The sequence below is a fragment of the Rousettus aegyptiacus genome, unplaced genomic scaffold (genome assembly GCF_014176215.1).
Source record: "Rousettus aegyptiacus isolate mRouAeg1 unplaced genomic scaffold, mRouAeg1.p scaffold_m13_p_1, whole genome shotgun sequence".
Taxonomy (NCBI): Eukaryota; Metazoa; Chordata; class Mammalia; order Chiroptera; family Pteropodidae; genus Rousettus; species Rousettus aegyptiacus.
In genome coordinates this window covers 2,841,572-2,853,650 of record NW_023416284.1, presented here as the reverse complement: position 1 = coordinate 2,853,650, position 12,079 = coordinate 2,841,572, and the positions used below count along the sequence as shown (strand labels likewise).

Sequence of the window (12,079 nt, the reverse complement as noted above, 5' to 3'; positions counted from 1 at the left end):
GGCCCAGGGAAGCTGCATTTTTATCGAGAGCATCGAGAGCCAACGTCGAGGGGGGTGTGGGGGCCTCCGGCTTCATTCCTGCTTATGCATTTCTCTGCTCTGGCAAACCGTGGGATCCCGCAGGCCGGCGTCTCACGCCCCCTCGGGGGCTGCTCTCCGCCAGATGGCTGTGTCATAAGCAGCACCCAGCTAAGTGGGCTCCACAGAGGCCGGGTCACCACAGTGTGTAAAATGTCACCTGCCTCATCACAGGACCCAGCAGTTCCACTCCTCGGTCTGTGCCCGGACAACTGAAAACGTATGTCCCCGCGAGAACTCGAAGGCAAATGTCCACAGCAGCATTATTCGCGACAGCCAAAAACTGGAAACCACCCAAATAAATGTCCACTGACTGACGAACGGATACGCAAAACGAGGTCCGTCCGTACAACGGAACGTCCGGCCACACGCAGGAAGGCAGCGCCAACGCGCCCTGCGGACGAATGAACCTGGGGACGTGGCGCTCAGCGGGGAGCCCGGGGTGCAGACGGCCTCGCCGTGCTACGGTTCCCTCATACGGAGCAGGCAAATCCGGGGACAGAAGGCGGATTAGCCGTTGCCGCAGGCTGGGGGCAGTGGGGAGTTGGGGAACTGGGGGATGGGTAGCTGATGAGGCTACAGGGTTTCTTTTCAGGGGTATGAAAACGCTCGAAAATGGAATGTCATGTGACTTTTTGCACAAGTCTAAGGATTGTACGCTTTAGATAGCCAGCATATATGAGTTCTCTCTCGACGAGGCCGTTACTAAAAACAAAAAGCAGGTGCCTCACAAGCCTCCGGGCCTTCTTCGCGCTTGCTGTTCCCTGGGGAGGGGGGGTGCCCTCCCCGAGTCTCCGCCCCGAACTCCCCGCACTGTGACATCAGCTCAGACGGACGCTGCGGTGCGAGGCCAGCCCTCGAGCGCCGGTACCCGCCCCGACTCTGAGCGCCACGACCACACTCTCTCCGGGGACAGCAGGGCGCGGGGAACCACTCCCTGGCTCCTCGGGCGTCACGGGGAGTCAAGACTCCACTGTCACGGGGCCCCGGGCCGGACCCCTGCCCTCTGCCCGCTGTGCCGCGCTGTAGGGGCCACGGGAATGCGAACTTGACCTCCGGACTCTCCTGGGGAGCCCAGGGCATGTGCGCTGTACCCAGCAGAGAACCGCAAGGTGGATTTTTAAAGGCTGGACACAGCTGGTCACTTTCCACTTGCCCCAAACGGGGGTCACGATCCCTTATGTTCTTAGAAAGTCACCAGGACTGATAAGGTGGAAAGCGAGAGCTCTAAAACCTCGACCTAGACTTGCCACGGTTCGGCGCCAGCGAAAGCGTCTCTGCTTTCAAGTGTGCTTAGGTGGAGAGGAGGGCGGAGCCTCGCTGACCTGAAGTGAGCCCCGGGCAGAAGCGTGGGGCGCAGGTGGTGGCTTTTGACTCACAACCAAATTTTGGGCTCCACTCCTGCCTCTCGGGTACCTGTCGTGGTGGAAATGAAGCAGCTGCTTCCTGAGGCGACCAATCAGTGGTGTGGCCACCACAAGTGCAAGCTCCGCTCTGGTCCACAGACGGCCGCAAAGGAGCTTCCGGAACAGAAGCTTCTGGAAAAGCTGGGCCCTTCCCCAAGATGGGGACCGGCGCACAGTGGGGAGGGGACAGACACCCTCCCTGCACGGCACGTGGCCCGCAGCGGCCGCCACGCCTGGAGCGGAAGTTTTACAGATGGCTTTGAAGGCTCAGACTGCGGCAGCGACTCAAGGGTAAGGGGAGCAGCTGCCCATGAGCAGTGGGGCCGAATGGAGCATGGTTTGCACGCAAAGGTGACTTCCCGCCCAGGACGGAGCGGCAGATGCTGAAGGGTTGGGGGCCGCCCCCGCGGGGCAGTGGACGGAAGGTCCTCGGCCCCCGGCGTTTCTAAGAGCAGACGGTGGCAGACTGGTGGCCTTTCTGCAGGAGGTGTCACCTGGTAGGCGAGGGCTGAAGGAAGACCCCTCAGGGGCTGAGTGCCATGGCTGTCGATTCCTTCGGGAGCTCACGCCCTGGTCAGGGCCAGCGCTACTGCCCTGAGCAGGTGACTGTGACCTTATCTGGATATGAGGTCTTTGTAGATGAGGTCCCAGTGGATCCGGGCGGGCCTTACAGAGAGAGATTTAGAGACAGACACACGGAGGGAAAGCAGCCGTGAAGACGGGGGGCGGGGACTGGAGGGACGTGTCTATAAGCCTGGAGCACTCGGCAGCCACCAGCCACCTGATGGGCCACCTAATGCTGGGAGAGGCAGGAAGGACCCGCCCCCTGAGCCTTCAGAGGGAGCACGGCTCGGCCAGCGCCTGGGTTTCAGACTCCGGCCTCCAGGCTGTGAGAGAATGCGTCTGCTGTTTCAAGCCACCGTTTTGGTGACAGGGCTTTGGGACGGCAGCCTTGGGCCTCCGGTCCAGGACGCTTCTCCAGGCGGACACGTCCCCGCTTAGCCTCCCAGCCGGGTCCACGCCCCGTCCCTCTCCATCCTCTGCTCTTTCTCTCCTGTCTCGCTTCCTGCCGCGGCGTCCTTTCCCACTGTCCTGGAAGTCACACCCGCTTCCCGGCTCTTCCAGGAAGCCCTCTGTGACTGGCCCGGCTGGAGGGGAGCGAGTGACCCAGCAACTCGGACTCCACGGACTCAACCATCAGTCGGACGCCGCCTGGTGCGCGTCCTGGCTCGTGCTGAGGGCCACGCGGGCCTCCTCGCGCCGCCGGCAGTGCACGGCCAGGGCTCCCCGCCCTCCGGCCGGGGCTGCGGGAGAGGCTCAGCCGCCGCTTCCCGTCCTGCTGTCAAGGAGGCACCAAGGCGACGCGCTTCACGGGGGAACGTTCCGGAACGTGTGTTACGACCGAGATCACCCAACCCCCTCAGCCGGTACTTATCGAGGCTCGGAATGTTCTGGGTGCAGGGAACAGACAAAGGCCCTGCTCTCGGTGGGGTGCAGAGGGGCAGAAACAAGCTGACGGCGGGGGGAGGGGAGCGGGCGACCCGCCGGGCGTTCGCGCAGACGGGAGGTCGGGGGCCTCTGCGAGGACCGAGGTGTCGGTGACGCGAGCGCAGCAGCGGGTGGACGGCTGGGGCGCATGCGCGAGGACCGCGCGGGCGCAGTGGGCGCCGCACCTTCGAGCATCCCGAGTCGAGGGCAAGGGGTCCGGGCTGGAATCAGAGGCGGGCGAGGGCCGCGAGGGGCACTGCGGGCGTTCGAGTTGATCCCTGGGGCCTCGGGGGGCAGAGCCGGGTCACCCCGAAGCCAGGTCTGGTGTCTGCTGGCCCCGCGTGGGCCCGGGCCACAGCCTCCAGCCTCCTGGGGCCGCAGCTGCTGCTCCGTCTGAGGCCGGTCTCTGGGCCCTCCCACACTACGGCCACGTGGACACGCTGAGGAGCAGCTTACTCGGGCACTGGGTGGCTTTAAAAACTTAGCGCGTCTGTTTTAAGCAGCAAGAGTTGAGGACAGTTTTTAAAAAACCAGGTAAGTCACCAAGAAAGCTTTTCCCCAGTGGACGAAACAGGAGGCGCACGGCACAGGGTCTCCCCGGTCCCCGAGCAGCCATCTAGAGACGTCACTGATGCCGTATTAATGTTTAAGACCAGGGTGACTGGGTCCTGGCCCAGCCGCAGGCGGGGGTGGCAACAGAAACGGCACGCGTCTGGGCTCTTTAATGACTGGTGGCCTCAGTGCGGTCCCCACCCCCCCACCCCCCACCCCCAGATGCAGCAAGGTGAAATCCGCCAGATCGAGCCGGGGCCCTGCAGGTATGACGACCTCTGGCCGTCCTGTCAAGGCCTCGGGCAGCCAGTGTCCCGGGTATTTGGGCCGCACAGTTGGTTCAGCATGCCTCAGACGTGCAGACTTTCCGGGGGTGTCAGGCACATGAGAGTCTTGTCACTGTCTCCCTACCCGTGGCAGCCTCTTGGGGCTTCTACAACAACAGGCTTCGAACAACAGGAACGGGTTTTCTCCCAGAGGTCTGGGGTCACGGTGTCGGCAGGGCTGGGACCCCTCGGAGCGCTCTAGGGGACGGTCCTCCTGCCTCTCTCAGCGTCTGGGGGCCGCAGGCGCCCCTCAGCTTGTGGTCACGCTGTGGTCATAGCGCCCCAGTCTCTACTTCCGCTGCCTCATGGCCTCTTCCACGTGTGTCTTCACACGGCCTTTTTAAGAAGGACACCAGTCACTGGACTGAAGGCCCACCCCACCCCAGTGTGACCTCATCTTAACTAATGACATCTGCAAAGACCCTATGTCTGAATAAGATCACAGTCCGAGGTGCTAGGTAGGCGTAGGATTTCAGGGACACAGTCCACTCAAGCCGGATACACAGCGGAGGGAGCTGGGCTCTCCGCAGGCTCCAGCCCCTGCCGGCCTCGTCCTTTCTGCTCTCACCACCCCGCTCTGGCCCAGCCCCCAGGCCTTCTCGCCTCTCCTCTCCTCCTCGAAGCTTCTCCCCACATTTCCAAGTGGCCGCCTTCAGAGGGTCGGGTCTCAGCTGTCCTGGCCTCCGTTACTGCTTAGGGTGGGGACTGGGTTGGTCTAGTTCAGACCGCATCTGGCTGGTTGCCTGCAGCCACGTGGACCTTCCACAAACATTGGCGGAATTAATGCAAAGCACCAATGACTAGCCAGAAAGAGAAAAAACGCAGTGTCTCCTCTCCCTCGTGAGAAACTTCCATCAGAGTGAGGTGCTCGCCGGGGCCAGCTAGCTGACCCTCTGTCCTCCCCGTACAGCTGGACTTACAGAGAGTCAGGATTCTGCCATCTCATGGATCCGGGCAGAAGTATTTTGTTTCTTTAAACCACAAGCACTTATTCAAGCCATGCACCAAAAGCACTGTCCTTAGGAGAAAATGGTAAAGCCGCAGGGCTGGTCTCTGCTCTGCTCTCCAGAGACCGGCCAGGTAACCCCAGGGCCTCTGTTAGGTGGGCGCCAAAGACTTAGGGTGTCAGGTCAAATATAGGATACCCAGTTAAATCTGAACTTCAGCTAGACAACGAATATATATATTTTGTATAAAGATGCTCCAAATGTTGTACGGGACATCCTTACACTAAAAGAAGTATAATAAATCTGTTGTTTATTTGAAATTTAGATGTAATTGGGCATCTTGTATTTTTATTTGCTAAATCCGGCAACGGTCCAGAGACTGGGCAGGGAGGGTCCCCGCTGGCCTAGTGGCTCTGGCGAGGGCCTGTCCCTGGGAGGCTCAAATAGCTGCGAACGTGCAGTTAATGAAGGAAAACACAGCTCTGGGGCCGCGGCCTTTCCGATGCCTTCAGAGCAGAAAGTGGGCCGGCCGGAGCGCTGTCCCAGATGCTGATTTCTAACTGCCCCTCTGAGGTTCCGAACAGCTCTGTGCGCCTGTCATCCAGAGAACACGGACAGTGAATTCACAGCCTTCGCTGCCGTAGCTACAGCGGCCGGTCCAGAGGCCACCTGTTGAAGACCATGTCCCACAAGGACAGCCCAATTTTAGGATGGGAACGGGGGCACACCTTTGCCCCCAGGACACGCCCTGGGTTTCTAGTGCTGGGATGGATTTGTCCATCGAGCAGGACGATAAACAAAGCCTTTTCAGTAATTCCTGTGTCGTCGAGCCCTAATAGTTACTTCGTCCCAATGACCAAGTGACTCCTCGCTTACACGTTTCTACTACGAGGTTGCAAGTCTTAGACACAGAGATTCACCGCGACGTGCCACGAGCCGGTCATCCGGTCTCCCGGGCCCCCCGCAGGACCTGCCCCAGCCGTGTGCGCCCCGCCCGGCCCCGCACGGCCCTTACCGGTACTTCATGCCCGTGCGCCGGGCAGTGCAGCTGTCCAGGGACAGGCCGTGCATGCGGAGGAAGCTCTCCATGTTCCTGGCCTGGGCGGCCGCCCGCACCTCCCGCAGCCGCTGCAGCTCCAGCGTGTCGGTCTGGCGGACGGGGTGCAGGGCCCAGTCCGAGTGACACCTGCTGCTCACGCTCCTCAGGCTCTCGCTGTACGTCATGGACAACATGGCGCCGCCTGGCCCGGGAGCTGCCACTGTCCAGACGGGAAACGCCGGGTGGCGGCGGGTTAGCGAGCGCGCCGCTGTCCCCAGGGCTCAGGCCGGACGCTGGCCCGGGGGCAGGGGGTGCAGGGACATGGCGCCTGGGGACTCTGGCTAAGTCCCCCCTGCTCTGCCCCCCGCGACGTGGGTTAGGCACAGGTGGGACAGCTCAGGCCACTCCAAATAAAAACGAGGCACAAAGCATGCAGGGAGCCCGAGTCCCAAAGCCGAAGGCGGGCCGGCACGCCGCCCTCTGGAGGTGTTCCCGGTGAGGCCCGGGCAGGGGACGGACGTGCGCGGGGAGCAGCATGAGCGCACCTGTCCCAGGAGCGAACTCCAGCACGGTTATGCCGGGCAGCGCCTCGCCCACGTGCGGGGGGCGCGGCCCAGGAAGGCCCCACGCATCCGCTCACAGGCCGTGGGGCGGGACCGCCACCCGCACACGCTCTGGGCTTGGGGACAGCGCCTTTGCACCAGCAGAGCGGTGGGCTCCATGCTCCGCGGTCACTAAGCACGTCCCAGTCCACGAATTCTTGCAACGGAAAGGCTGAGCGGGATGCACTTGAGGGGGCGTGACGGGCAGGATAAGCTCAGGTGGGATCGCTAAGAGCCGTGTCCCGAACGCTGGCGACGCTTCCTCGGAAGCGAAAAGCAACGCAGACGTCCATCGACAGGGAAGCTGGGGATGGAAATGACGGTCGCACACGGGGCCTTGCGCTGCCTCCAAGAGCCAGGCGTCTCTACATGGGCTGAGCGCAACGTGCCCTACGAGACAGTGGGCGAAGGCCGGGGCGGGCGCGTGCACGGAGTGTGGCCGCGTGTGTCGATTCGGGGACGAGGTGCGTGAGTCGGCATGGGGTGCTCCGCGCCCGTGCCCACGCCTGTAGCATCCTGGACTGGTCACAAGGACCCGGTCACAGGGGCCGGGGTGGTCTACAGGTCTGCAGAGTAGGGGCACCTCCCTGCACCTGACCACAGCCCTCTGCCCGGCCCGGCGCCAGCACCGTGGCCTCAGCACTGTCCCCGTGACCGGGGAGTGAAGGTGACGCGGGGAGCCGCCATTCCGGCCGGGTCGGCTGCAGAGCGGGGCCCTGGGCTGGAGGAAGCAGCACTGTCCCCGGCTCTGGTGTCCTTACGGGACAACAAGTCTGACTTTCCCCGGGAAGGGCTGGGAGGCGAGGGAGCTCTGGGGGCCGGAAGGGGGGGGCCCGGGGTGGCGGGTCGTCTCAGGGAAGACAGCGTCAGTTCCCTCCCCCCGCCACCTCCAGGCGCGGTCGGGGGCCACCGTGTGGCCTGCTGCCAGCCCTGTGTGGGGCAAAAGCAGCCTGGTCCCGTCTTCCCCGGGGCTTGCGTTCGGGGAGGCCAGTGGGCTGGCTGCAGCTGCAGGGGCTCCGCCCGACAGGCAGGGCCCAGCCAGGCAGAGATCGATAGCCATTAGCTTTCACGACGTCACCCACGGAAAAGCGCCCTGGTTTAGTTCAGCTCTGGAAGCCTGGCTAAGGCCCTGGGCCTGGGATGACAGTGTACTAAGTGTCCCGCCTGTCGCCCGCTCAGTGCAGGCACCTGGTGGCTCTAAGTCTCAGTCTCCATGGCCCTGAAGCGGGTCGAGCAGAGGCCCCCTCATAGGCTGCCTCGGGCTGCACGGGGCCAGCCTGGGCAGCGGGGCAGGGGCCGGTGCTGTAGCAGGAGCCCCGTGTGGGAAGGAAGGTGGCCGCCAGCAACGAAGTGTGGGATGTGGCACCAGGAATGATAAATGGCGCGGGGACAAAGATTCACCGAACAGGGTGGAGGCTACAGGGGCCGGCAGGCAGGGCGGGCCTCGCGAGACCGCAGCCGCGAGCACGGGCTCGGGGGGCGCGAGGCAGCCACGCAGGGGCCGCGTCCCCGCAAGGCGTTCGCGAGGACGAGACGCGGGTGTTGCCGGTGGCCCCGTCTTGCGGAGGACACACTTTCCCGAGCAGACGGGCACAGGGCAGGGTGTGGCTGGGAAGCGTCCCCTTCCTGAGTCCCGGAGGGAGGTGTGGCCCCGCAGGAGGGAGGCCGTGGACAGCACAGAGGGACCCCGACAGCCGCCAGTGTGGCCAGCGGGAGAGGACACAGTCCGGCTCGCCGCACGTCCTCCTCCCGCTGGGGCTTGCTCCCGCTTCCTCTGACGGCCGCCGGGGCAGGGTTGGGTCCTCAGACAGGGGACAGTGCTGGGAGGACGGAGGGCAAGCCCAGCCGTCCTTGGGGCTCCTGGAGCTGGAAAGCACAGTGACCCCAAATCTCTCCCTCCTCAGTAGCCATTACTAATTACGGGGCGCCCTAGGTTCCTCCCGCCTGGGGCCTGCCTTTTGCAGATCTGTTCTTGTGGAGGGCGGGGGGTGAGGGGGCGCTCGGGGGACTCACAGGCCGATGAGCGTGTGACTCGGAAAGAGGAGATGAGACGCCGACCTCATTAAGTGACTGGGAACCTGACCTCCCTGGAGAGCCTTCGCCTGGAATTTCTGAACTGGGGTCTGTCTACCGGAAGCCGCCAAAGCGTGAGGTGTGGGAGGGAGCCCGGACCTCTCTACACAGCAACGTTCGTCTGGACGTTGGGGAAAGCGGCCCGAGCTCCTGGACGCGGGAGGGCGGAGGAAGCGGGTCAGGGCAGAAACGCTACTGTTTTTGGTCCAGTGCGGCCAGCAAGCCAAGGCCCAGCCCAGCAGCCCGGCGCGCAGGCCTGCGTGCATCTGGCCAGCCCCCGGGCGGCCCGCTGTCACCCGGAACCAGCCAGCCTCCGGACAGCCTGCTGTCACTGGAACCGGCCAGCCCCCCGATGGGCCGCTGTCACCTGGAACCAGCCAGCCCCCGGACAGCCTGCTGTCACCTGGAAGCCTGAAAACGCTGCATACTGGTGGTGAGCCCGACGGGGAGCAAGCGGGGTGCCCGGGCCTCCAGAGATGGGGGACAGACGGTCCCCGCCCGCAGGTCCCCGGAGCAAGCAGGCTCGGTGGTGGCCTGCCCTCCCCTTCCTTCCCCTGGGTTACTTGGGCCGCTTTTCGGGAGTTTCTTTTTTTTTTTTTTTGCTTTGGAAAAATATCCAGAGTCTGATTTCCGAGCAGCCAAGTGCACCCCTGAACCCCCGCTCCGTGACTCCGTTCCCGGGCGGCACCCCCGAAGAGGCCGCGGCGTGATCCTGAGGGGGCCACTCACCTGGCCTCCCGGAGTCCGCTTGCTAAGGACAGTCTAGCTCGCCAGGTTCGCCAGCCGCTCTGAGGAGCTGGGGCAGGAGCTGTTTCATTAGGGAGTGTCGCTGCAGAAGGCAGAGGCGGTTGGTGAATGAACACCGTCCCCTGGGGTCGGGCTCGGAGTCAGCGAGCCCATTAGTCCTATTAGGGCATTTTCGACTCGGTGAAAGAGGCTGAATTATTCACGAGCACCATTGCCCCTGAAAGCCCAGGCAAGTGCGCATCCACCAAGCGGCTGGCCGGGCCGGCTCCAGCACCGGGGCTGGCCGGGGTCCTGCAGGCCCCTCAGGTCCAGGCCCTGTCTCCACTGACCACCCCGCCCCCAGTGCCAGGCACACGCCCTGGGAACTGCAGGTGGAGAGGGCGGGTGGGCGTTTGTTATTTGGGGTGGGTCTCCAGCTTGCAGCCCCCCTGCCTGTCGCGTCCCCAGCTGTGTCTGTCGGGCTGGGGGTGCGGGGGGAGCCCAGGCGTCACAGCATGTGACCGCCACCCGCGTGAAGGGGTTGGGGTCTCAGGAGAGCTCTCCTCAGCACATGCAGATGGGTTCCCCCCCACCACCACTAGGCTGTGCCTCCAGTGCCCACGAATGGCTCTGGAAGGTTCCAGAAGCCCGCTATTGGACACCACTCCGCTACACTCCCCATGCAGGGTACAGGGACTCTCCCTCGCAGCACGGTCCTGAGCTGGGGTTTGGGAAGTGCTTCGAGGATGAGCTGAGCTCTGGGGTCAGGCTATGCTGATACCCCATTCTGGGGTCACGACTCCAGGGGCGCTTCGCGTTACCCCGTGATGTCAGAAAGTCCAGCCAGAGAGGCGGCCAGTATGAGTGGGGCTTTGGAAGGAGGCTGAGCTGTTCGCCCTGCGATAAACCTGCAAACGGTGGCTGTCGCCTTCCACGGGCCGGGTGACGGGGGGTCTCTGCCCCGGGGTCAGAGCAGGAAGTGCATGAGTGTGAGGCCGGGCGAGGACATGGAGTGGGAGGTGGCTGGCGGTGGCCGTCATCTGGAAAGGCCTCACAGATGGAAATGGGACGGTTTTGCTCAAAGGTCAAGCCCAACACGACACGCGCCCGCTTGGCCGGAGGTGGCCCTGGGCCTCGCCGTTGGGTCATCAGCCTGGTGCGATTGGAACGGGACCCGAGTCCTTCCCCTGGGCCACTGACGCCCGTTTCTGTGCACTGTGCCCCTTCACTCCCCTTCCTGCGGCCGCCGCAGTTCAGCCCCTCCACATCTCTCGGGGTCCCCCACCCCGAGTCTGTCTGTCCCGGCTTACTCGCTGCTCCTGGCTCCATTCCTACAACGGTGCTCTGGTCCCCGCCTTGCTCAGACACCGCCGATGGCTCCCCGGCGCCCACCGAATGCCGCCGAGCGCCTTCGCCCGGCATCGGGCCCTCCTGCGTCGGACCCCCGTTTACCTCCACAGTCTGGCTCTCGGCACGCTCCAGCCGGCCTCCGGCGGACAGCCTGTCTGTGCACCTCTCCGAGGTGTGGCTCAGGCTGGTGCACCTACTGGAATGTCCTGCCTCGTTTCCGTGCCGACCCCTGCCCAGGTCCAGCTCAGAGGCCCTGTGCTGCCTCCTGCGTGAAGTGCCCCCTGGACTCTCGGTCGGCTGGGACCCCGCCCTCCTCGGAAGCCCAGCGGCCCTCTGGAGTTCACCCAGACGCCTTCGACCTCCCAGGTGCCACTGGAGTTACCCAGGCTCTGGGGTAGGTAGCTCGCATACTGCTGCTTGCCCCTCTCCCTCTCTCTGTATCACGTGACTGGTCCCTCTCACGGCGGGGGGCGGGGTGGGCGGTCGGGAGGAGAGCATCTTCCCTGGCCTCAGACATGGGCTGGGTCACGATACCCACGCTTTGGCCAACAGAACGAGCAGAGTGACAGACAGGGCACCGGTTCTAAGGGCCCCCAGACGCTGGAGAGAGCCACGTGTCTGCTCCGCCTCCGGCGCATCTGCCATAGACCGGGACAGGCCCTGGTTAAGGGTGCGGACAGATGAGCCCGCACTCAGCCTGCACCCACAGCCGGCCCAGCCTAGACAAGCTGCCTTGGTCAAACCACCGACGCCCAAGAAAGAAGCGGACGCTCCCTGCCCAGCGGCCTTGAGTTTTGGGGCTGTCTGCCGTGCGGCACTCTGGGGTCTTAGCTCCCTCAGTCGTCTGCGGGCTGCCTGAGGGCAGGGCTACGGTGAACACCCTACCATGGCTGACGCACATAACCACCGGGGCCACGTCAGTGCCCGGGTGACAAGGGTGCCCCACTGGGAGTGGCACCCAGTACGCTGGCAAAGACCCCACCTCCTTGGGGGTCATCATCAGAGGCTCCACCAGAGACACCGGGTGTCCGTGAAGAAACCACACTGGAGATCCAAAGGCAGGATGGCGAGAGCCCGGGGCACGGGACAGGAGCTGGGAGGTGGGGAGGGCTGTGGGGACACAGCTCTCCAGGGGAGCTTGCTCTTGGGGCAAGGAGGCCTGGTGGGGACGGGTGCTCATAGGGAGGGTCCCCAGAGGGGTGGAGAAGTCCTTGGACCCACAGCGTCTGGAGGGCCAGCGATGGGCGTGGCCAGCGATGGGCGTGGCCAGCGAGGGGCGTGGCGCACTCACTTCCACTCGCCCATCCCATCCGCCCATCCCATCCGACACCCCCTCCGCCCCTCCTGCGGCGGGCCTGGGCCCCGAGCTCTCTCCCTGCCTGTGTCGGCTCACTCCTTTCCTTCCAGGTGTGAGGTGGGGCTCGGGGTGTCTGAGCACGCAGTTCGAGTGTGTGTTCGATCTCACTGGTCAGATCCTGCTGGGACACGTGTC

General features: G+C 64.1%; 1 protein-coding gene across 5 annotated transcripts in view; it reads right to left on the bottom strand.

Moving 5' to 3' along the window:
* The window catches only part of KCNAB2 (potassium voltage-gated channel subfamily A regulatory beta subunit 2), a 73,672-nt gene that overhangs the window by 31,132 nt on the left and 30,461 nt on the right, over positions 1-12,079 (bottom strand). Inside the window, exon 1 of one of the 5 annotated variants that reach the window (XM_016165330.2) lies at positions 5,813-6,045. The exons of the other annotated variants lie outside the window; for them this stretch is intronic. Within the exon in view, the coding sequence (XP_016020816.1) occupies positions 5,813-6,030 (218 nt within the window). The 5' untranslated portion in view covers positions 6,031-6,045. Of the gene's footprint in view, positions 1-5,812; positions 6,046-12,079 lie in introns of those variants that run through there. 5 annotated transcript variants of the gene reach the window in all.